At 40.6% G+C, this 25359-nt stretch overlaps 1 protein-coding gene across 8 annotated transcripts in view; it reads left to right on the top strand.

Annotated features, from left to right (window-relative positions):
• Positions 1-25328, top strand: part of slc37a3 (solute carrier family 37 member 3) — a 45540-nt gene extending 20212 nt beyond the window's left edge. For 4 of the 8 annotated variants that reach the window (XM_009303888.4, XM_005174588.4, XM_005174587.4 and 1 more), the window contains 7 exons: positions 4725-4924; positions 5000-5141; positions 8159-8260; positions 9439-9486; positions 9567-9718; positions 13789-13854; positions 24526-25328. In XM_009303888.4, the coding sequence (XP_009302163.1) occupies positions 4725-4924; positions 5000-5141; positions 8159-8260; positions 9439-9486; positions 9567-9718; positions 13789-13854; positions 24526-24618 (803 nt within the window). In that variant the 3' untranslated portion in view covers positions 24619-25328. The remainder of the gene's footprint in view (positions 1-4724; positions 4925-4999; positions 5142-8158; positions 8261-9438; positions 9487-9566; positions 9719-13788; positions 13855-24525) is intronic. The other 4 variants (XM_073948448.1, XM_073948447.1, XM_073948446.1 and 1 more) reach the window with 1 other exon arrangement.
• The last annotated feature ends 31 nt before the right edge of the window (positions 25329-25359 follow it).

Raw genomic sequence — 25359 nt, 5'->3', positions numbered from 1 at the left:
AACCCCAGACTTCCCTCTCCCCAGACACTTCCTTCAGCTCTTCTGGGGGATCCCGAGGCGTTCCCAGCAATGACTGTAAAAAATATGGACGACGCGACAGCCCCTTTTGCCATTGAACGCCTTGAGGGCAAAACGCCTGCTTGACGGGCACAAACTGTCGCAAAAGACTGCTGAAATTGGAGCCAGACATGCGCAGAAGGACTGTCTGATGGAGCCAGAGGAGGAGCCGCGATAATGAGCGGAGTCGAGCTTCCAACCAAACGCTTTATGTAAAATCAAACACGCCCCCCGAACTTCTCACTCGACTGCCGGTGTCTGCACTATAACAAACGCTCACTGATGTAAATAGAAGCACTTACATTAAAAAACACAATAATATACGGTTTAAAAACGGTGTGATGTAAGCTGTTAAACTTTAATAAAAGCAATACATGGTGGACTGCAGAAATAAACGATCTTTTATACACTCTAGCCTGAATATGAGCACAAATAATATATTCTCTTATTGTTATATTTGTTGTTGGTATTTGTTATCTTCATAGGGGTAGAAATAACACTTGTAAAATATGAACAATAACATATAAACAACACATACATTTTTAGAAAGGTTTTTATTTTTAATTAGCCATCAACAGAACCCAAAATATAGCCTACACACCATAACGATTTACCATGCGGGAACAATCGTGCGTTTAGAAGATAAATACAGCAAGATTACTAAATATCAACAGGATATTTACACATCCCAACCCTGCAATTTGTCAATTTGTGCAAAAAAACTTTGCACTATTAATACAATGTCCATCTGCTGCAACATCACTAGTATATTGTTTATTCATTTTCGCTTGAATTGTTTATTTATTAAATTTTTTTTTGCCTCCGTTTTCATTTGGTTTATTCGATGCCTTCATTATATCTGGCAACGAGGAATTTACATTCTTTTTAATGTTAGCTGGAGTGTTCAAATAAAACGCCAACAGTAAATGATGTAAATAAATAATATCTAACATTTACAGCTCTATTAGGTTATATAAGATTCGATTTCAAGAACCTTATAATGATTTATAACAGCAAATTCAGTAGATCACTTAATAACATGCCAAAACTTAAAATGCAGAGACGTGCAAGTTCAAATAACCTTACAGGAGATCAACGTGGAGATTATTATTTAAACACAAAGAGAATTACTGCTAACGATCTCCTGTATACCCCGTACTAAATGGGTTTATTTTATTGTGCAGTTTTATTGTCATTTTCGTATTTATTATTATTATTATTTAATACTTGTGCAATCGATACAGGTTTATTGTTATTTATTTTGTCCTTTATTTAAATAATTGCTATGCTGTTTGCATCTTTATTCAAAGGTTAAACTCAGTGATACACTTTGCGTTCACATAGCATGCGTTTGTTGTTATATCAACAAAAATGGGTGTAATAACGTTAACAAATGTGAGGGTTTTATATAATGAAGATTTAATCGCGCCAGCTCCGGGCATCAGCGCATAACCTAGTCGCGGCGTCGCGGGCTGATTCCGGCTCGCATGCGGCAGCGCCTGCTCGCTCGGCCGCCGCATCTGGCTCAATTGACTCAGGCTGGAATCGGGCAGTGAGTCCAGGCATCCGGAGTAGGTCCAGCAGAGGTAGTCAGTCTGAGGGGTAAGTCTCCGGCAGGCAAGAACTGGCCCCAGTGTATTTTGCTATCTGGGTGGCTAGGCGTGTATTAGCAAACTAATAAAGCCCGAAAAAAGCTCTGACCTTAGCGAATAAACAGTGTTCCACCAGATCATGTATGTCAGAAACTGTAGTTTACTGCTGAACTCATTTTGTCATAGTAAAATATCACAGAAATCGAGTAATAACACTTCAGTCTTCTGCCGAAGCTCAGACGCCGCGCTTTGAGAAACTGTCAATCACCGCTGTCAATGACGATGACACGCCCAGCATTAAATTACTGCTAAAAACAAACTGTTTACAAAAATGAGGATCTGCACCTATTTCAGCACAATAACCAGTGCCTTAATCGACCAGAACCATCTTTCGGGACATTTTATTGCAAGTGTAATTAATTTTTTTATTTGGGCTCAAGTCTCCTTCATTAACACGGAGGAGGCGGGCTTTATGACTTGTACTGCAGCCAGCCCCCAGGGGGCGATCTAACGGCCGAGACCTTCACTCAAACGCAGGCTTGCGGCACACTTGGTTCCCAGGCAAGCCTAAAGGCTTAGGGCCTACTCACACTATGCCATCCGTACCGTGCCCAGGCCCGTTTCCCGGATCGTTTGAGAAGTGTGAGTGCTCTGAATCGGGCTCAAGCACGGTTCACTTGGCCGGCCCTGGCCCGGTTGGAAGAGGTGTGCCTGAGCGCGGTACACTTGGGCTTTGGCGCGGTTAGCTTGTGTGTGAGTGCAAAACACGCCAAAGCTCGAAACTGAAAGCGAGACGTGACTTTTAAGGGGTTGTTTCATATGGATTTATTAATCATTCTTACTGTTCAGTGAACGCAAACTGCCGTAGCTTATTAAAGACGAGAACTCCTCACAGCACGACAGCTGCGCGCCTTCAGCAGACCTCCTCATTCCTGCAGCACGAGAGCTTTATGATTGTTTATGAGCGCCAAAAGTGGCGGATCTGTTGGGCGAAATATCTGACTGCGTGTCCCCGCATCCCTAAGGACTGTTTGGCGAAATATTTGACCATGTCAATGCATATCAAACTGACTGAAACGATATAATAGAGAAATCTCCACTGTGCTGCTGAGTGAGAGCGCTTCTCACTGAACAGCGCAGCAGCGATGACGTAAGCGTGCCCAGGCCCGATTGTGGTGTGAGCACGGGCAGTCGGGGGAGACGGGAGGGTGGACAAGCGTGCTTTGGCCCGGTTTAAGGCAATGGTACCTAGTGTGAGTACGGCCTAAGTCCCTTCGTGTCCTGGGACTTCCCTGAGGTCTCCTCCCGGTGGGACATGCCTGGAACACATCGCTAGGTAGACATCCGAAACAGATCGAGCCACCTCAGCTGACTCTCTTGATGTGGAGGAGCAGCGGCTCTACTCTGAGGTCCTCCTGGGTGTCAGAGCACCTCACCCTATCCATAAGAGTGCGCCCTGCCACCCTGTGAAGGAAACTCATTTAGGCAGCTTGTATCCGAGATCTTGTCCTTTCGCTCATGACCCAAAAGCTCATGACCATAGGTGAGAGTAGGAGCGTAGATTGATCGGTAAATCGAGAGCTTTGCCTGTCGGCTCAGCTCCTTCTTCACCACAACAGACCGGTACATCGACCGCATTACTGCTGCACCAATCCTCCTGTCAATCTCATGTTTCATCCTTCCCTCGCTCGTGAACAAAACCCCAAGATTCTTAAACTCCTCCACCTGGGGTAAGGACTTTCCTCCCTAAACACTGCAGTGCTTTTTAATTTTCTCCATTGATAAAACCTGTATCAGAGCTGCAGCAATGTTTTATTAGCTTGTCATCCTCTGAGAAAACGGTTGATGTTCGGCGAGCAACAACAGACGCCAAAGGAACGTGAGCGCAAAGCCTGTTGTAAATGAAGCAATGTGCTCTGCCCCTACACTTTTAGGCCACGCCCACACTCATCACCACTACCAAGCTGACCAATCGCAGCTCTTCTACTATGCATCGCCTTGGTGTGTAGTCACAATTGTTTGAGAGGTGCACGTTAGGGTTTGCTTCAGGTTACGTGTTAATGTTGTGCGCCCCCACCAAGGTACCGTCGGACCATCCACGCACACTTATATAAGTATACACTGGCCTTTAAAATGTAAAAATGTTCATCTGAATGGAAGGTTACGATGTTTATTTTCTTACATTATTTACGTAATTACATTATTAATGTTACTTACGTAATTACATTATTAATGTTACTTACGTAATTACATTATTAATTCATGCGAATAAACGAATAAAACCGAATAAAACTAATTTGGTAATCTTCAATCAAAATCTGAGCAATCATGATGTCAGGTTGACAGAATTCTTAGCCACGCCCCTCTTACTATTAAGGCTGATTTATACTTCTGCGTCAAATGTACGCGTATGCTACGGCGTTGACGCATAGCCCATCGGCGTCGCTGATGTGCGCCTCTCAAAAAATGTAACTACACGTTGCTCTATGATTGGTCGGCTTGGTAGCGCTGACAAGTCTGGGCGGGACCGAGAGCCGCGCGAATGGCGCGACCCCGATGGAGCGATTGTTTACAAGTGTGGAGTCCCGTGAAGGAGCTCCGGATGGAAAGTTTTGTTTTGTGTTTAGCTCATGGTTAAAGTTGTTGGTTCCTGCCTCAAAATGAGCGAGTTTGAGCCACTTGTACATCCCGGAAGTGTTCAGGAAAAGCAAAACAACAGCGAAGAAACTCGACACAGAGGAACATTTACACCTTACTGCCAACTAGCGTTTGGAAGTGTTAATGCAGACCAACAGAGACAGCGCGCAGAAGTATAAATGCACAGCTACAAGTGTTGCATGCACCGTGGGTTACGCCGGTCACTTGACGCAGAAGTATAAACCAGGCTTTAGTTTGCTATGAGGGAATGATGATGCGCAAAAGGAAAGCCCCGCCCCCATATTCAGTTTTAGTTGGAAGTACATCAACCTACTGAACTAAAAAGCTTAGCAACTTCGGTTTCACCTGTGCTTTAAGTCTTTTAAAAGGTCGTAGTTGCTTTGAAAGTGGGCACTCATAGGTCGTTCTCTTTTGCAGGACTGAACGACTACTTTGAGACAGGTCTGAGACCAGTGACGAGAGACTCAGACAGTCAGCGTCCTCTGATGAGTGATGAAGAAGATGAGCTGACGGATGAATACTCCTCCATACAGCAGCAGGACGAAGAGCCCCAGCCCCAGCCCCAGCCCAGGGCCATCGGCTTCTTCCAGGCTTTCTGCCTGCCAGGAGTTCTTCCAGTCAGTGTCTGTTTGTAGATCATCATTGCTGTTGTTGGCTGGATTTGAGCTTTATTTATTGTCCGTCTCCTGCAGTATTCGCTGGCTTACGCGTGTCTGAAGCTGGTCAACTACTCGTTCTTCTTCTGGCTGCCGTTTTATCTCAGCAAGAACTTCGGCTGGAAGGAGGTTGAAGCCGACCGGCTGTCCGTGTGGTATGACGTTGGAGGAATTATCGGTGAGTGTTCGGTTTGATCCATTTCCAGTCAAGTCTGAACTTTTTTTTTTTTTTTTTTCATGGTTCACTCTGAAAGTAAAACAACAAATTTATCCGGCTTTTAATTGGCTGTTAGCTGTTTCCATTCAAGGATGTGAATTAGATTTACGGGCAAAACTGGAATATTGCGTAAAATGGGTGAAGGAGAACAAAATCCTCACTTCCTGATAGACCGGCGGCAAATATCAAACAGAAAAATGAAGTTTGCTGCAGTAGCAGAAGCCACTCTGGGGATTTTTGTCTTATTTAATTACTTCTTAGAGCATGGAGATAAAATGCAGTTAACTTTTGTAAGCTTGAGGCACTCCGTGGGAGCACAGACACTCGAGACAGTTCTGGGGTCCGTTCTTCGTACGTGGATTACTCAGTTAGCCGGATTTGGACGATTTGGCCCGATCCAGGATCGTTTCGTTCTTCAAAGCTGTTCTGCTAGCTCAAACCTGGTCAGGAGCAGGCTCAATTCATATAAACAGGATTAGATCGGGTCAGTTCAAGCAAAGATAATACAGGAAGTTTGTACCAAATTCTGATATTTTCTTACAGTAGTTATATACACTTGGGAAAATGGTAAATATTTTAACTGTGTGTGTGTGTGTATATATATATATATATATATATATATATATATATATATATATATATATATATATATATATAAATATGTGTGTGTGTGTGTATATATGTGTGTATATGTGTATGTATATGTATATATATATATATATATATATATATATATATATATATATATATATATATATACATATATATATATTAGTGCGGTCAATCGATTAAAAAAAATTAATCGCGATTAATCACATTCAAGATACTGAAACGTGTAATTTTGGCTGTTCAAATGTAAAATTAATGTAAAAGCAAAACAAAAACTATTTAAATTCTAAATATAATTGTTTATTCGAATTTTTGTTTAACTTGTAACATATTTCATCATGTAAACAACGTACCCACAATAAACCATCAAGATCCTGCTTGACAGCCATATTTATTAAAGAAATTAAAACACAGGCATGTTAATGACATTTAAATTTCAAAACAATCAATGCCAATAAAGAAAACATTGATTTCCATGTTGGATTCTAAGTGGACTGCAAAAAATGCCAAAATACAGGAATTGCAGATATGGAAAATGGAAATTAATAATAAGTATTAATAATAATAAGTATTGAATACACTGAAACACTTGTACTCATTGTCAAGTTGTATTGCTGTGAGTTGAGAACATTAATTATAAAGTAGAAACTTTTTTACTCAGTCTTTCTTTACATTCATCCAGTTGCTAAGACAGTCCAGTCCAGACATCCTAAGTCTCCCAGAAGTTGCGGGAGTATTCGCAAATGCACAGACTCCTGGATGCCCGCAAATAAATGATAATCTCCCGTAAATCTACCAAATGATTATATACAATTGAAGTTAGAATCATTTTCACAGCATGTCTGATAATATTCTTTTTCTTCTGGAGAAAGTCTAATTTAAAGTCCAAATAGCTACGTCGCTGTAATGATTGGACCTTATGGTAATCGCACTCGCCTGATTCGTGATTTGAGGTGTCCATCAAGCTGCAAGCAGCCTATGGCATGTCGAGGTGATGTATTCGACGGCACGGCGGCAGGCCAGACTGACTGTCAGGCCACCAGGAAATGTCCCGGTGCTCCCGATGGCCAGTCCACTATGGCGAGAGGATAGTGCCACGGATAACCGAACGAAGGAGACAGTCTCGCCATAGTCCGCCCCTACCGCTCTTCTGGGACGTCGCGCGCAACTCACCCCCACCGCTCTTCATGTACGTCTCGCGCGCACACGCCCCTACTCAGATACGTCACTCACTCAACCCCTGAGGCACACACACAAATACAACGCGCCGGAGTGACTCCCTTCAAATTCAACACGCATGATCGACCCTGGATAGCCTGGAGATGCGACATTAATTCTTTTACACTGAAATTTGCCTTTAAAAAGTGCTTCCTTGATCTTATCCATGTTTTTTGCATGTTGAACAGACGTCCACCACAACAGGAAGTAAAAAAAACCTGTAACTGCGTTAATTGCGTACATTTTTTTTTACGCGTTAATTATTTCAAAATTTATCGCATGCGTTAACGCGTTAATTTTGACAGCGCTAATATATATATATATATATGAATGTGTGTGTGTGTGTGTGTCTATATGTATATGTGTGTGTGTGTATATATATACACACACACACACATGTATGTGCGTTTGTGTCTGCGCTACTTGTCTGTGCTGTGTGTTTGTGTGTGCGCGTGTCTGCCTGCGTCTCTACACTATGTATGTGCGTGTGTGTCTGCGCTAGCCTACTTGTCTGTGCTATGTGTGTGTGTCTGCCTGCGTGTCTACGCTATGTATGTGCGTAAGTGTCTGCGCTACGTGTCCGTGCTATGTGTGTGTGTGTCTGCGCTGTGTGTGCGTGAACTCATTGTTGCAACTCCACACAATAAATGCATCAGATACTGATTGGTAAAGTTCTTACTGTAGTTTTTATCACAAACGCTACCTGAGATCTGCTTCCTGAGGCAGCCGAGGGCGTGTTGAGGCATGTTGCTGACAGGGATCGGTGGGCGGGGATGACTCACCTTAAAGGCCCGGTGCAAAAAAACAACAACAACCTTTTCCCAGCTATAATACAGACACTTCAGACAGCTGTAATAAACACTCTGATGGGTGTTTTGAGCTGAAACTTTACAGACACATTCTGGGGACACAAAAGACTTATAATAAATATGAAAAAAGGGGTAACCTATGTGCCCTTTATTTAAAATGCATTCAACAGTATGATGCTGTACTACAGTATAGGCTATATAGGACTAATGATCAGTGGTGTTTATAAGTATATACTTTATGTGCAGGGAGGGTCTTCTCTGATTGGTTCATCCTGTGGATTTAGTGGTTGTTTTGTGATCACAGATTTAGGATTTTGTTCATGTGTTTAATTCTTTTTACAGGAGGAACGGTGCAAGGCTTGATCTCCGATCTTTTGGGAAAACGAGCTCCTGTGTTAGCCATAAGTTTGCTGCTGGCCATGGGATCATTAGTGGGATACAGCCGTGAGTTTAGAGAAGATTAAGGCCCCGTTTACTGTAATGTGTTTTAGTTTTAAAACGCATACGTTTTGCTACGGTTACGACATCCGTCCACATTACGCCAGAGTTTTCGAGCGCTGAAAACGGAGCGTTTTGGAAACGCTGGAGAGGCTGTTTTCATTCTGAAGCGCTGCTGCTCTGTCTCAGTGTGAATGAGGGAAAACGGAGACGTCTGAAAACGGAGGCGGGGCTGCAGAGATTCGCTAGCTGATTGGAGCTTTTGTATGATTGCCTATCCTTCCCTTATTCGTCAAGCCCCTATCACATGACTATAACACATGGCTTTAACGCTACTGGAAGACGGTACTGTAAACAACAGCATGGACACAGAAATGGGAGCGTTGTTTGCACTATTGTCTGTTTTGGGCGCCATTGTGCAGTTATTCATTTGTTTCGTTTAGTAACTCGACCTCGTCGTCTGTCCACAAAAATACCTCTCTTGCTTTCTTTGCCATCGCGTTTAATGTTCAACCAGCGTTTTTTGACTAACAATAACCAAATGCCGAGCGAGACGCATGCTTCCTGTTTATACTAGAACGCGCACGCATAGAGTGAGCTAATGGTCTCGGATATACGTTATTGGTGGCGTAGTGTGGACGAAGATATGTTCAGAAACGCTAGAGTGGACGCGGATCGTTTTTTGATCTAAAGCGCCGCTTTCAAACTAAAACGCACTAGTGTAAACGGGGCCTAAAGCATTTCCTTTCCTGGAGGCACCGTGGTGTCAGAACGGCATCACATTTACATCAGACGTCAGCAAATACATCACATTACGAATCGGTTTAATGTCAAAACCTTGACGTCCACACATTGATGCACTTCTGAACGTCAAAATAACGACACGAATTCGAAATGACTGTAATCACCTGTAATTCAGTTTCAAATTGACACTGGGTTTTGCATCCCTTCAACTGTAACTAGCTTAATGTCAAATATACATACGTTGACCTAAAAAAACTGTCCTGTAATTAATTTCTGACAACAATGTCAATTTAATGTTGTTTTGACATTAAGGTAGTCAAATAGACTTGTGTTTTTGATGTCGTTTTGACATCAAGGGTGCCCGCTGGGTTAATTTGACAAGTGGAATCTAAATAAAGCAATATTATTTAGTCTAACTTCTTTGTTTCTTTTAACCTCAGACTCGCCTAACAACCAGCTGGTGAACGGAGCCCTTCTAGCAACGACAGGTAACCATATTACAATGTGATGTGGAAAAAAGTTAGCGCCTTATATTCATTCGAGAGTGTGTCCATTCTTTTTGGGTCAGGTTTCCTAATCGGAGGCCCGTCAAACATGATTAGTTCAGCGATCTCTGCAGACCTGGGCCGACAGGAGGCGCTGCACAACAGTCAGCAGGCGTTGGCCACAGTCACGGGAATAGTGGACGGCACAGGCAGCATTGGAGCTGCGGGGGGACAGGTAATGCAACCAGGTTACACGATCTCCTAGATTTAACGACATCCCAATCTCAATATTAAAAGTTTACCATGGATTTGGTCGACACGAGAGCTTCAGCTCTTCTGGGAGGGCTTTCAGAAGGTTCAGCTGTGTTTATGTGAACTTTGACCATGCTTCTAGAAGCACATTGCTGAGTTTGGGCACTGATGATGGATGATAAAGCCTGATTGACAGTGTCTGCTTTTATTCATGCTAAAGGGGTTCAATTGGGTTGAGGTCAGGACTCTGTGCAGGCCAGTCCAGTCTTGCTTTGTGCACTGGAATGTAAACCCATGCCCAAGCTGATCCCACAAAGATGGAGTCATGACTATCCCAAATGACCGCTGAAGCATTCTACACACCTGAGTCCTAAAACGTTTAGCAATAGCATATTTCACATATGTCCACATGCACACGGGCGTTTTTATAAACCGTATCTCTGACACAAGAGCAACCTCTGTCCACATGAAAACACAAGAGCGCACTGATGCGCTTTCAGTGGCAGGCCAAATTAACGTGAAAAATGGCGTATTTGCGTGAGAAAGTTGCGTATAATGTTGGGATGCTCAAAATAATCGATTAACTATTAACCGAAAGGATGCGTTTGTAACCGATTAATAGTTTCAGTTAAACAATTAACAATATTATTTTATATATTTTTTGTTTGGCTGCATAAGCAGCCGATTGAATGCGCTTTTTGGGTTAAGAGGGGCGTCTTTTGAATGGTTTCCTAAATTGTTTTGCACGCGGCTTATCCCAGAGCAGCAGTGTTTGTGTGTTTTTGGTGGAAGGGTTTGTTTATAAGACTGCCATGACATCGTTATATTCATATCAGTATAGTATTTTCTTTAAAATAAAAAGAAACGGAGGGATATTATTTCAATCTGCAACATTTTGAGAATGGCCAGACTGGTTCCAGTTCCAAACCTTTGGGATGTGGTGAAACGGGAGATTGGCGTCATGGATGTGCCGCCGACAAATCTGCAGCAACTGTGTGATGCTATCATGTCAATATGGAGCAAAATCTCTGAGGAATATTTCCAGTAGCTTGTTGAATCTCTGCCATGAAGGATTAAGGCAGTTCTGACGGCAAAAGGGGCTCCAACCCAATACTAGTACGGTGTACCTAATAAAGTGGCCGCCGAGTGTATATAATAACTGTATAGAAAGTATTATTCTGTTTCATGACCTCACTCGGTGTTCATGTTTTGGTGCTAGAAATGTATTCAAATGAGTAAATATTTATTGAAATCAACTCGTCGTTTGCATAATTAAACAAAACAATTCGTAACATAAACATAATCAAAATATATAGTATATAAATATTATATATATATATATATATATATATATATATATATATATATATATAAATATATATATATATATATATAGTATGTATATATATATATATATATATATATATATATATATATATATATATACACTATATATATAGTATGTATATATATATATATATATATATATATATATATATATATATATATATATATATATATACTATATATATATATATATATATATATATATATATATATATATATATATATATATATACTATATATATATAGTGTGTATATATATATATATATATATATATATATATATATATATATATATATATATATATATATATACATACATATACTATATATATAGTGTATGTATATATATAGTGTATATATATAGTATATATATATATTTTTTTTTAAATATATTTATATATATATATATATATATATATATATATATATATATATATATATATATATATATATATATATATATATATATACACACATACACTATATATATATATAGTATATATATATATAGTATATATATATGTATATGTATATATATATATATATACTATATATATATATATATATACTATATATATAGTGTATGTATATATATATATATATATATATATATATATATATATATATATATACTATATATATAGTGTACGTATATATATATATATATATATGTATATATACACTATATATATATATATATAGTATATATATATATATAGTATATATATATATAGTATATAGTATATATATATATATATACTATTGTGATATTTATAATATATGCTCGCTGTTTCAAGTTATCCAGAGCTGTATGAATTAACAAATCTTAAATATCACAATAGTATTAAATATTTCAATTGTAACAACATAGACGGCAGCACTGTTGCATAATCAATACGCAGCGGATTTAGCCGTTCCATAGCGACATAAAAAAAAGAGGGCCGCGCCTTTTTTTTTCCTTGTCAAAAGGTGCCAGGTGCGCCTCACGTTTTTGGAATGGAAAATCACGTTTGCTCCGATCAGACATATTTGTTTACTCGCGGGACGATAATGTATGACAACACGTGCCTGCAGACATATTTGCCGAAGAAGCAAAATGTAGGAAGAATATTGCTGTTTGATACAGACGAGTTGATAGCAAGCTGATGCTAATCGCCTCCTGGATCTGCGTCATAAACTTAACAAATAGGCTTTAGCTTTCATTTTACAGCTTATAAAGCATTAATGCAATATCATATTTAAACAACAAAATTGTTTACAAAAAGTCAACATATGCGCACGTTGTCATTGTCTTTTCATCACGCAGCGCGCGCACTTGAACCGCGCGAGAGAGAGGAAACCATATATCAAGACATAATTTTTAAATTAATGATTTCTATTAAAAAGGCAAAAAGGTTTTATGATATAATAATAACAGCGGGGCATTAAAAAAAATGCATATTCTCCGTGTGTAACGGAGGCCAGCTAGTGTGTGCTGTGCAGATAAGCGACAGACACTAGAGGCCATGGTCTTTAGCCTCCTTGGTAGAGCACCCGACTCCCATACGGAAGGTTGCCGGTTCGAAACCAGCTCAGAGAGGGTTGGGTGGCGTAGGACCGGAGGGGTTGCATTGGTGCCGTGACCCGGATGGGAGTGAGGTTAAGAGGGTGAGCGTAACGGAGGCCAGCTAGTAAGTGCTGTGCAGGTAAACCTCACTCCTCTGACCTCTATAGGTGCTCTAGCGACAGCTGCTAGACGCCATGGTCTTTGGCCTCCTTGGTAGAGCACCCGACTCCCATGCGGAAGGTCGCCGGTTCGATACCAGCTCGGAGCGGGTCGGGTGGTGTAGGACCGGCGGGGTTACACGTGGAGCGAGTGATTTGAGGAAGTCTGCTATTTTTATTTGACGGAAAAAAAAACGTTTGACTGGAAAAAATACAGCCTATGCCCGTTCTTACAAAGGATTCAGTCATTGTTTTCGTTTAGTTCTCTAAATGAATCACTCAAGTGAAAATAGTTTAGGGCAGGCCTATGCATTTCATTCATTTTATTTATTTTATTCTGTTTTTCTACGCCGTAACGCAGATCCGTGAAGATGCTCTTTTGTTTTGTCGTGTTAATAATTTGGTAGCATGTTAAAACAAATCAGTATTTTAAAATGCAAAGACAGGCACAAAATAGACACGTCAATTTGTTTAAAAAAAAATTAGTACTAATTTAATAGTAATCTGACCAGTTAACCGTTAATAGCCGATTAAAATTAACCGAAATGAGCATCGCTAGTACAAAGTCAAAGCAAACCGAGGTTGAATACTATCATGTGGCAAGTATGATAGGGAGTTTGCCATGAACGCACAAAATCCGTATAAACATCTGCTGCGCAGCTCCAGCTGAAAACTCACACGAGAAAGCCAGAGCGAGTGACAGTGCTCAGCCATGTTGGCCAATCAGAAAGGAGCGTCACGCACATGCTGATGTCACAAAGCCAAAACTTCAGTTCAGTGGCCAACACTGTTAACCGAGTATCTGAAAATCTTCACCCTGGCTGGAGTTTTTTTTTTTTTTTTGAAGGTTTTTTACTTTTTCTTGTGAAAGAACGATAAGGAAAATATGGCGGTTCTTAAAAATGACCGTGGTCTGGGCTTTAAATATCTCACTTTTTAAAGTTATTATTATTTCTGTACTTTGAAAACTGTAATAATTGTAAATACGTGTCTGTTTTGTAGTACCTTGTGTCGCTTATTGAGAGCAAACTGGGATGGATGTGCGTCTTCTATTTCTTCATCATAATGGTAAGTGCATTCATAAGTAGCATCAGCATCACCATTCATTATTAGCTGCGTTTATAACTGTGGGGTTCGAACTCTGCGTTAAAGCACGTTAGTAATAAAAGTCTGTTCACTTGAGGTGGTTTTGGACTTTAAAAAAAAGATTGATGTGAAACGAGGGAGATTGAAACGCATTTTCTGAATAAGCTGATGTGACGATGCAGTGATTTAGCCAACGTCACTATTAATTGGGCTTTAATTCGCGACCATAGAGGTGACCTAGGCGGCCGCCTAGGGCGGCAGTTTAAAGAGGGCGGCGTCTGCGACACCTCCCTTACCACCTACGTCCTCAGTTATGTCCGCAACACCTCCCTCACCACCCGCGTCCTCAGATATATTCGCGCATAGACGATAGAATAGAGGGCAGCGTCGACAGCGTCACCTCCATCAGCACCCGCGTGTCCTCCGTTATATCCGCGCATAGGGCGGCAGAATAGAGAGCGCAGTGTCCGCAACACTTCCCTCCCTCAGCACTTGCGCGTCCTCAGTTATATCCATGTATAGGGCGCAGGGCTGATAGTGGAAAAAATTCCTGAGCCTGAACTTTTTTTTCTTGCCCCTGAGGTGAGTAGGGGTGGGGGTACTATGTATGCAACGCACGTTTAACACATAACTTGTGGGCCCCTGGGCCCAAATATATTAACAGCCTATGTGTAACCCTGATCTTCATTATTGTCAAGTGGCTCTTTTTAGACACATGCCAGTAATGTCAGTGACACATGCCAGTGTCAGTGATCTTGTGACATGTGCCAGTAGGTGTCAGTATAAGCACATTATAAGCACATTAATCTTATAAGTCTCTTTGCTTTAATATTTAAAAATCATTAGGCAAATGACACTTGTTATCTTACATGCATATATGTTATGAGTTTTCAACATGCATTTTATTATAACTTTTTAAAGGATATTATTTAAAATACCTTAAAATGAAAATAAGTTAAATAATAAAATAAATGAATTAATTAAAAACATAGAGAAGTCCATATTGTAGGGAACAAAGGAACTGCCAGGATGCAATAATATACAGTACAACAGATAAGTGTAACCCCTCCCATACATAAGCATGCCACAATAAATTTGACTGACATGTACTGTCAAATGACTATATTACGTACGGAAGTATGACTACGAATACATAAAATAAATGCGTTTAAATTAAAACATCGTGGAGTAGCTCAGCAAATAAACTAACTTGCGACGCGATAAATTAGGTTAAAAGTCGCGTAATGATTAAATATGGTTTTGCTCGTGTTAATTAATGTCATAAGCTTCGCCGGGTGTCGATGTCACTGCAGTGACATGCAGCGCGACACTCTGCGTGACACAGGTCACTACACATGCCACTAGCGAGTGACACATGACAGTGGAAAACCGGACGTGCCACCGGAAGTGTCACTACACTCAGTGGCATGTGCCAGTGTCATCTGTACGTCAGATGTCGTGTCACTCCATGTTAAAACTGCTACTGTGAATCCGCGTTCAAGCGCACACAATAAGCTAAAACTTGCCCCAAGCACCGGCAAAAACAAATAACAATGAATGTGTCGAGGAAGAGTAAGGACATATCTTAATTATTTATTAATAAACTTATTCTGAGTCAGTGTCGCAAAGATCCTGACTGGCAATCTCCTCTTGGACTCGCCTTTAGAAAGAAATTCATCTTTACGGATTACATGAAGGAGTTTTTTTGTTTTCGATTTGTTTTATTTCGTTAAGTAATAATTTAAAGCTTTCTATAAATATATTTATTATGTCTGTGAGGCATATACATTTTGCTTCATTTTGTTAAGCGCTCCTGTTCAAAACCCAGACGACAGAAAGCGCATAATTTTGGTTTTCTTTATTTTATAAAAACGCTGTAACGTTTTTTGATGTATTACTCGTACTCTGTGAGCAAAAATGACAGATAACTTTAAATTGCTCCCACTGAAAAAATGCAAGTGATTGCTCTGGCGCCTCGATGTCCTGCAAGCTTTTTATAAGCAAACTATGCGCCTAATAGCACACATTCTTTAACGTTTAAGCTACCATTGTTTTATACTTGAACTGTTTTATATCTTTTATTTTAGGCAAGTCGTGATGATCTGAGAAGGCAAACTGATCAAACAGACAATGATGGTCTTCCGCTGGGCGCTGTTCGTTAAAAAAAACTTATTTTTAACGAATAAAAAATGCTCCAAACGTTTTTCTAAATAAGCTGAATAAAAAACGAAACTAAATATAAACACTTTGCCATTAGGCTACATACAAAACTGAACTATTTCATAGCTGAAACACTAAGTTGTTTAAGGAGAAGGGGGATATATATTTTTGTCCCGTCTATTGCTTCACCGTTATTTCGAGAATAAACCCAGCGTAAATATGCAGATGTCATTCCCAAAACATATCAGCGTATATGTGCCGAAAACGAAAGTTTCATACAAATTCTGAATGGATTATAGCCTGGAAAGTGCAAAGCACGCTCCTCTTATTATCACTAAAAAGCGTCACTAATCTTAGTTCATAGAGATCTCACAAAGATCCGTTATAATTTATAAAGCTCTCTAATTTACACAATTAATCTTTTATTTACATGGCGTCTACACTCAAAAGATGATTCACGAGCACACAAAATGGCACTTAATAAAAACCAATCCGCCGCTTTCAGCAGTGAGTGAATTCTGTGAATCTAGAGAAATGACAGATCAATATCCGTGAACCTGATTTTTTTTTTCCCGCAGCTAGGCTTGCCACGATAGACGGTGTTGACGGTGATACCGGTGTTAAGACGCAACACCGGTGACATCACTTTTCTACCGTGACACCGTCCCCACATTTGTTTTTTTTAGGTATTCGTTTTTTTATATTTCATTTACCACGTGAGGAGAAAAGAGGAGTCGAATTTACAGAAAGAGGATGGCGGACGATTTATTGTCAAAACGCATTGCAAAAGCGCATGTTTGGCAAAATTTTGGGTTCAAACCAAATGCATAAGAGAACCTGACGACGTTAATGAGGCAATCTGCAAACTTTGCCTGACAAAGGTGGCAGTGTCTGGAAACATAACTAATTTATACACGCACCTTCATGTTTAACTATTGGTGGGTCGCGGATAGATCAATGGCCATAAATACGCAACGCATACTCTCATTTTAAAAAAAATCACGCGACCATCATCTCACAATGTTTAATAATAAATATCTTTTTTTTTAATGCTGCGCCATTGACAATCCAACTGCAGAGAAACATTGTGGTAACGTGAGGACTTTTTCCGAAGTTCAGCTGTTCTTATTTCCACTTGATTATGTGTTTAATGTAAAAAAAATTCATAATGTCTAGGCCAAAAAGATCGAATCCTGTGTGTGCGCGCATCTTTTATAACTGAGGCCGCTCTCTTCAAAAACCGAAAGTTGCTTTTTCTGTCTGGCAATATTTCGGCTTTTAATATATGAAAAGTTTATTTAGATGAGCCAATATTAAAAATTGCAATAAAGTAACTGAGACGTGCGGCCACACATCGAATCTGAGGACTGATTTCTCTCTCTCTCTCTCTCTCTCTCTCTCTCTCTCTCATTCAGACATCGAGCCACAACACAAGTTGCAAAACTTAGGCAGGTGCAGCTGACAGGTAGAATAGCTGAAGCCTTTACGAAATCTGTCAAAATGCACCTCTGAAATTAATAGGCATAAATGTCTTTGAGCCAAAAAAAAAGTCTATTGGTAGGATATCTGTAAAAACGCAATTGGAGCCTAAGATACGAGTTGTGTAGCCTATAAATTATAGGCCTATTAACTCTAATAAAATGAAAACTAAAATTAACAATTCATAGCATTTTTCGTTTGATAAAAATATGCGTAAACGAAAAAAAATCAAAGGGTGGCTAATTTGTATTAATGTGTTTTAATTTTAATGAAAATATGCTCAGCATATTTAATTAACGGCTATACGCCGTCAATAGACAAGCCATTCAAAACATATTATTTTACCGTGTACTGGGTTATAATGTATATTTTACAATAAAAACTAAACGTAGCATGTCTCGCTGTCATTTAAAACGTGTAATTCATACCACACCAGAGCTGTGGACCTGTAGTGTTTAAACTTACAGGGCGGTTGGTCAATAGTCTTAATGCGCACTGAACTCCAATCCGAGGGACTCGATAGTTACTCGATAGACAACATTAACTTGAGAGAATTAAAAAATAAAAGGTTTTTTTTAAAAGGAACAACGTGCAAATCTGCAACAAATAAAATAAAAATAAAACGTCTTGGCAGTGCTGTGTGTATTCCGCCACTGACAGTGTGAGACGCCCTTATGCTGCGCCTGTAACTGCCGCTTGTAAGAGAGAAAGCTGTATCGATAAAACCAAAAAGCAAGATCATTTAGTTATAAATATTCCATAACAATACTTATCGAAATATTTATACATTTACATGTTGTTTATTAAAATTGTGTGATCTGTATAGGTTGTCTGATCTTTCCAGAAGCTGTAAACTGACACATGTGCGGTGATGTTTAGCTCTGACGAGGCGCTTTTATTTAGCCTGCCCTTTGATTTTTTACATAATGTTCCAATTCTTAATTTTTTTTCATATAGTTTAAATATGAGTGCTCGCTTGTTTAGTTGTGATCATTATGCAAGGATCATATTTCCTATTCGGTTTATTCTTCAATAGCCTAAATTCGTTAATAATGTATTTTATAAACGGATTGTTCATAAGGACTAGCTGTTAATATATAACATAGGCGTTTATGGTTGTTATTTGTATGGTTCCAACTTACACAGTTTTTTCAGCCTGTAGCAGTGTTGTGTTTTATTCGTTATGTAAATAAAAGTTATGTTTTGTTTAATAACAGGGATTTTTTTTTGTAGTTTCCTTTCCGTCCATTCAAACAATTGACATCAAATTGGCAACTCCCGCAAAACTGAAAGTGAAAGTATTATACGCACGCATTTATAAGCTATTTAAAAGCAGAAAAAAAAGAGGAAATGAAAAAATGCCCACTCCCACGGTGATACCGGTATTACCGGTGTTGTCACATGTCGATTAACCGGTGGGGAAATTTCCTCACCGTCACAACCCTACCCGCAGCCACAGTACGCCGGAAATCCGGCGTGGTGCCGGAACGCTATCACCCCTGTAGGGCGTCAGAATAAAGAGCGCAGTGTCCGAGACACCTCCCTCCCTCCCTCCCTCAGCACCCGCGCGTCCTCAGTTATATCCGCGCATAGTGCGCCGTAAAAGAGTTCCGCGACACCTCACTTCATTTTCATAACCGGTCACTTTCGTTTTCACATTGGGGTTGAGGGCGGCGTGATCCTCCTCTGCCTAGAGCGGCAGTTCAGCTTGCTCCGGCCCTGGTTATGGTTAAACCCACAATAGTTGCATACAGTTGCATAGAAAGGAACTATCGCAATTTAGGCACATTGAAAGAAAAGTTATGCCAACAAGATTAAAGTTAGCAAAAGCTATCATTTTTAATTTTGTCACTACCTGAGCCCAAAACGAAGAAAAAAAATGCACAATGAAAAATACAGAACAGTGTTGCGAATATAGTTGATCGAAAAAGCTTTGCACACAGACATTCAGCAGCCTCTGACTACACTTGTTTTCTTTGGCTGCGTCCGAAACCGCATACTTCCATACTATATAGTACGCTAAAATCAGTATGCGAGCCCAGTAGTATGTCCGAATTCATAGAATTCGAAAATCAGTATGCGAGAAGTACCCGAATGACCGACTGGTTCTGGTTCAGATTCTGGAGTGCGCATCCCATGCACGCTGCGCTATCCCATAATGCCCAGCGAGAGAATTCATGAATGTAAGTGAAGCGACGCAACTGACGCAGGTAGGTCATGTGACCATGACAAAATGGCGGATGTAGTACGTCCAAATTCCATTCATACTTTTCACATTCATACTGTATAGAGCGTACTTTCTAACGGCCGAGTTGTACGTTTACATTCAAATGCAGTACCTACTGAGTAGTAGGCGGTTTCGGACGCAGCCTTTGTCTAGCTCAGGGTTGGACTTTTGTTTGGTTTACCTTATTTTGCACTATATAATTTGGCTAATTTTTACGTCCCTGATGTTAAAAGTCTCGGAGTGGGAGCAACAGTGAAAAGTTTGAACGTTGGCTGCGGTGTGTGTGGATCAGTCCCCTGCCTTCATGACAACACCAAATTCAAGTTAAAGCATTTATGAACAGAAATGTACAACGATAAAGCAGAACTGGGAGTTAAACATGGACTTCTGAAGGGGGAACGGCCAAAACAACAAACAAAAAAAAGTACACTCTTGCTGAGAGGTGGCCAACCGTGTTCCTGGAGAGCCACCTTCCTGCAGATTTCAGTTGCTACCCATATCAAACACACCTGCCTGTAATTATCACATGGTGTTCAGGTCCTGATTAATTACTTCAGGTGTGTTTGATTTGGGTAGCAACTGAAATCTGCAGGAAGGTGGATCTCCAAGAACAGGGTTGGCAAATTAAAAATTAAAAATTAAATTAAAATCAACAACAGAAATGGACACTAACTAAACATAAACAACCGAAAAGGGGTTTTAGAAATAAAATGTCACCCACCTCCCTACAGCTAGGGATGGCTGACGTAAAACTGACATTTCGACACAGTGCCGAGATCCCAAAGCGCAAGTGTTTCGAAACACTGCACCGAAGCATCTAAGTCACGTGACTAAAGCGTTTCGAGACCTGGCGGGTGTGCATTTGGCTGCCAAGGCTGGAAAATCTCGTCTCATATGGCCTAGTGGACTGAGCGTGTGCACGATGTTACTATGCTTCAAATGACTTTTTGGGTTGGAATCCCGACTTGTACAAATACTCTGAAATCATGGTTTTATGTGTTTTTATCATGTTTCTGTTTTGTGTAGCCTAAATAGGAAACAGCTGCAGTTACGCCATCAATATAGCATCATTTTTGTAACACTGTAAAACTATAATTAATATTTTTACAGTACTGTGATAGTTGGGTTTAGGGATTGGGTAGACGTTAATAAAACACAATAAATGGGAAATTTAATGAATAATATAAATAATTCTTGATAACTTCAGGCCACCGTTTCCGATCTAGCAACAACCCTGTTTTAAGACCAAAACAAGACATATTTATTCACAAATTGTTTATTGGATGTCAGACCAATGTTGAAACAAAACGATACAAGAGCAAAGCATTACTAACTGGTATTAAAGCATTTCAAAACAGCGGTATGAGCCTGGATTTGAACCCACTAATCCCGGACGCTAGTCAGACACCTTAACCGCTCCGCTACATTACTTGAAGACCAAGCTTACAAAGTGGGCTTTAATACCTCAATTTGCTGAACTGTTATGTGCTGTTTCAGTGCAATACATAAACAAGTGACCACTAGGTGTCACTGTAGAGTGGGGTTTCGAAACGTTTCGACACATTTGCTTCGACTGTTTCAGTGTTTCACGAAGCCTCGCTTTGCCCACCACTACCTACAGCTTTCAAACACAAAGTTTCTAAAGCTTTTGCAACAGATTTTAACACCAAAAAGCAAGCACAACAGCGGCAATAATCTTTCTCAACAAAACAACCCGGCAGGGTAGAGTCCACACTCTGGAAGCAAGCTTCAATGTGGCTTGCAACTGGCAGGCTTTTAAGCTTACGAGCAGCAGGTGCAATTAATCAACTTCCTCTCCTCCACACCTAGCTGAGAAACGGGTAACGGAAAGAGAGGGAGAAAAGAAACCAAACGCAACAAGACATTCAAAGCACCATACAGTGTAACCAAATACCACTTATACAAATACAAGATGTTTCCATGTGATCTTTATAAGCTAACAGCGTTGTTAAATGAAAAATGCTAGTAGTAGTTAGGTAATTACATAGTTAGGGCTGAACAGTATATCGTTTGAGCATCGCAGTCGCAGCGTATCTATCCGCAACAGTCGCATCACAGGATTAGTTCACTTATTAAATATTAAAAGATAATATTTTATAATATTGTGTAAAATTATATGACCTAAACTATTCAAAGCTTTTAAGCTATTCAGTTATATTCCTATCGCTATATATACAAAATTACGCAATGCCAGATCTATGCGAAATCGTGCAGCCATAATAATCATGATTACCGTGAAACCGTGATCATTCCTCAGATCATAAAGCTTTATGCAAATAACGAGCAACTATCTTAAGCAGCAGCCAATAGGAGCACCAGTAGAGGTCACGTGATCCTCTGTCAGCTCACTCAGTGGCCGGTTGTATTCTCCGTGCTCAGACCTGCGCTTTGCAGCAGGTCGTCACCCAGAGCCACAGGCAGCTACAAAGTCGTGGCTAGTGTTCCAACTGAAACGGGATATTGAGAAGTGGGCGGGGCTTTATTTAGCGAATCACTGCCTTATAGCAGTCTAAAGGCCTTATTCACACTATGAGCGACTCGCCGCAGCAAATCGACAAGCGACCAATCATTTCAACAGAGTGAGCAACTTTCGACGACCTTTGTCTACGCGAGCGACATGGACCGTTGGCGACCATGTTGGCGTGTCCAGCGTCGCGGCGTTCATTTCGCGGAGAGTGAGCATCTTCCGACGACCTCCGACTATGAGAGCGACCGTTGGCAACCAGGTGGGCGTGTCCAGCAACGCGAAAAAGTTGAGAATCATTCAACTCTATGCAAATGAAGAGCGACTTTCCTGAGCGACAGCTACAAATCGTGGCTAGTGTGAATAAGGCATAAGAATCTCGTCTAACAAACGTCGCTTTCTAACCTCATTCACACTACGAGCGACTTGCAGCAACAAAGCGACAAAGAGACTCATTTCAGGATGTTGATGTACTTCCAACTGAAACTGGATATTGTGGGCGGGGCTTTATTTAGTGCATCATTGCCTTATAGCAGTCTAACGGTAAAGCCTCATTCACACTACGAGCGACTCGCAGCAGCTAATCGACAAGCGATCGTTAATTTCAACGGAGAGTGAGCAACTTCCGACGACCTCCGACTATGAGACTGACTGCTGGCAACCAGGTGGGCGTGTCGAGCGATGCGAAAAAATTGAGAATCCTTCAACTTTATGCAAATAAAAAGCGACTTTCCTGAGTGACAGCCAATAGGAGCACCAGTAGAGGTCATGTGATCCTCTATCAGCTCACTCAGTGGCCGGTTGTATTTTCCGTGCTCAGACCTGCGCTTGCAGCAGGTCGCCACCCAGAGCCACAGGCAGCTACAAAGTCGTGGCTAGTGTTCCAACTGAAACGGGATATTGAGAAGTGGGTGGGGCTTTATTTAGCGCATCATTGCCTTATAGCAGTCTAACAGTAAAGCCTCATTCACACTACGAGCGGCTCGCAGCAGCAAATCGACAAGCGATTATTTCATTTCAACGGAGAGTGAGCAATTTCCGATGACCTCCAACTATGAGACTGACCGTTGGCAACCAGGTGGGCGTGTCGAGCGGCGCGAAAAAGTTGAGAATCCTTCAACTTTATGCAAATGCATAGCGACTTTCCTGAGCGACAGCCAATAGGAGCACCATTAGAGCTCTACGAGCGTCTTGCAGCGACAAAGAGGCTGCGTCCGAAACCCCCTTCTGCTCAGTAGGTACTGCAATTGAATTTCAACGTACTACACGGCCGTTAGAAAAGTGCGTTCTATACTGTATGAAGGTAAATAGTATGAATGGAATTCGGACGTACTACATCCGCCATTTTTCATGGTCACGTGACCTACCTGCGTCAGTTGCGTCGCCTCACTTCCATTCATGAATTCTCTCGCGGGGCATTATGGGATAGCGCAGCGTGCATGGGATGCGCACTTTAGAATCTCGCCGGAAGTAGTAAGTCATCCGGGTACTTCTCTCCTACTGATTTTCGAATTCTATTAATTCGGACATACTACTCGGCTCGCATACTGATTTAAGCGTACTATGTAGTATGGAAGTATGCGGTTTCGGACGCAGCCAGAGACTCTTTTTTCAGTATGTTAATGCACTTCCACCTGAAACGGCATATAAGTGGGCGGGGCTTTATTTGGCGCATCATCGCCTCATTGCAATCTAACAGTAAAGCCTAATTCACACTACGAGCGACTCGCAGCGGCAAAGCGGCCGTTTATTTCAAGTGAGTAAGCAACTTCCGACGACCTTTGTCTGCACGAGCGTGGACCGTTGGCGACCATGTAGGCGTGTCCAGCATAGCGACTTAGTTTAGAAATCTTCAACTTAATGCAAACTAAATGCGACTTTTTTGAGTGACAGCCAATAGGAGCACCAGGAAAGTTAGGACGACCAGAGAAATTATAAAGGGCACGACACCCCTCCCTCGTTACTTTTGTCGTTCATGACTCTGCGACTCAGCCCACAACCCCCTCCCTTCCCCAGCTCTTCACTTTCATCCGTCAAGGGTTGTCAGCGGGCCAAATGGAAATGCAAACGGTTAGACTAATCAAAGATAACGAAAACAAACGATTTTTCTCTCAGTAAATTAACTTTATTAATTATTCACCTCAATAACAATGAGAGCTAACAATGTAAACATTGTGAATTTAGATTTTAAGTATAGTCGACACAATTTAAACACTTCTTCGTGAATCTCTCAAACGTTCTTCAGCGAATGTGTTGATATTCTGAACGCCGAGATTAACGTTTGTCTTTCTCTCCTCCGCAGACGGGATGCAGTGTGCTCTTCATCATTCCTCTTCTATTCCGAGAAATCCAGTCTTTGTGCAGAGACAGACAGGCTCGAACACTCCAGCTCTGAACTGCTTCTCTTTGCCGGAACAATTCATATTTATAAATGTTTTATATACTTGAGTTTACCAATGTTCTGTTTACAGCGACGGAAGCCTCCGATTCAGTCTGGGTAATCTCATCACAACTGACAAATCATCTCCTTTTCCCTGTGTTTAGGAAGAGCTTTGGGCAGTGCAGGGATTCTTGTAGGAATTGTCCGGACAATTGTCCAGCTTTAATTTATTTCCCGTTTTATTTTTAATTGTTATTATTACTATTATTATTATTTTAGATCGTCTGATTTCTGAACACCGCCTCTGAATGTCGCCTTTAAAGAGGAAATCTCTGCATTGCCTTGCTTGTACACTTTTCGTTGTCGTCGATTTATTTCTAAATTCCAGTTTTATAATTGTTAAAGAGGGCCGGACCCTCTTGAGTTTAATGGCAGCCTGATTAAACGTTGTATCGAATGATCGCTTGAAGTGAAGTAGACTAACAGCGCCGCCATCTTGAGCAGGGCTGATTGTAGGATGACGTGTACAGTTTTTAATTAACACTTAATGAACACTCTGCAGCACTTTGTTTTAGGTGTATATTAGGATGTTTAAATGTAACACTACGGTTTTAAGCTGCACAGCTCTTCCCAATATGTGGTCTTGCATTCCTGTATATGAATAATAGTGATGATAATAAATACAGGCAAACAATCATGCCTGATCAGAAGCATCTGTCAACAAATACGTGCGCTGCCGACTCTTTATTCCCTCTT

The sequence above is a fragment of the Danio rerio genome, chromosome 4, assembly GCF_049306965.1.
Source record: "Danio rerio strain Tuebingen ecotype United States chromosome 4, GRCz12tu, whole genome shotgun sequence".
Classification (NCBI taxonomy): Eukaryota; Metazoa; Chordata; class Actinopteri; order Cypriniformes; family Danionidae; genus Danio; species Danio rerio.
This window is presented reverse-complemented; position numbering and strand designations above follow the sequence as displayed.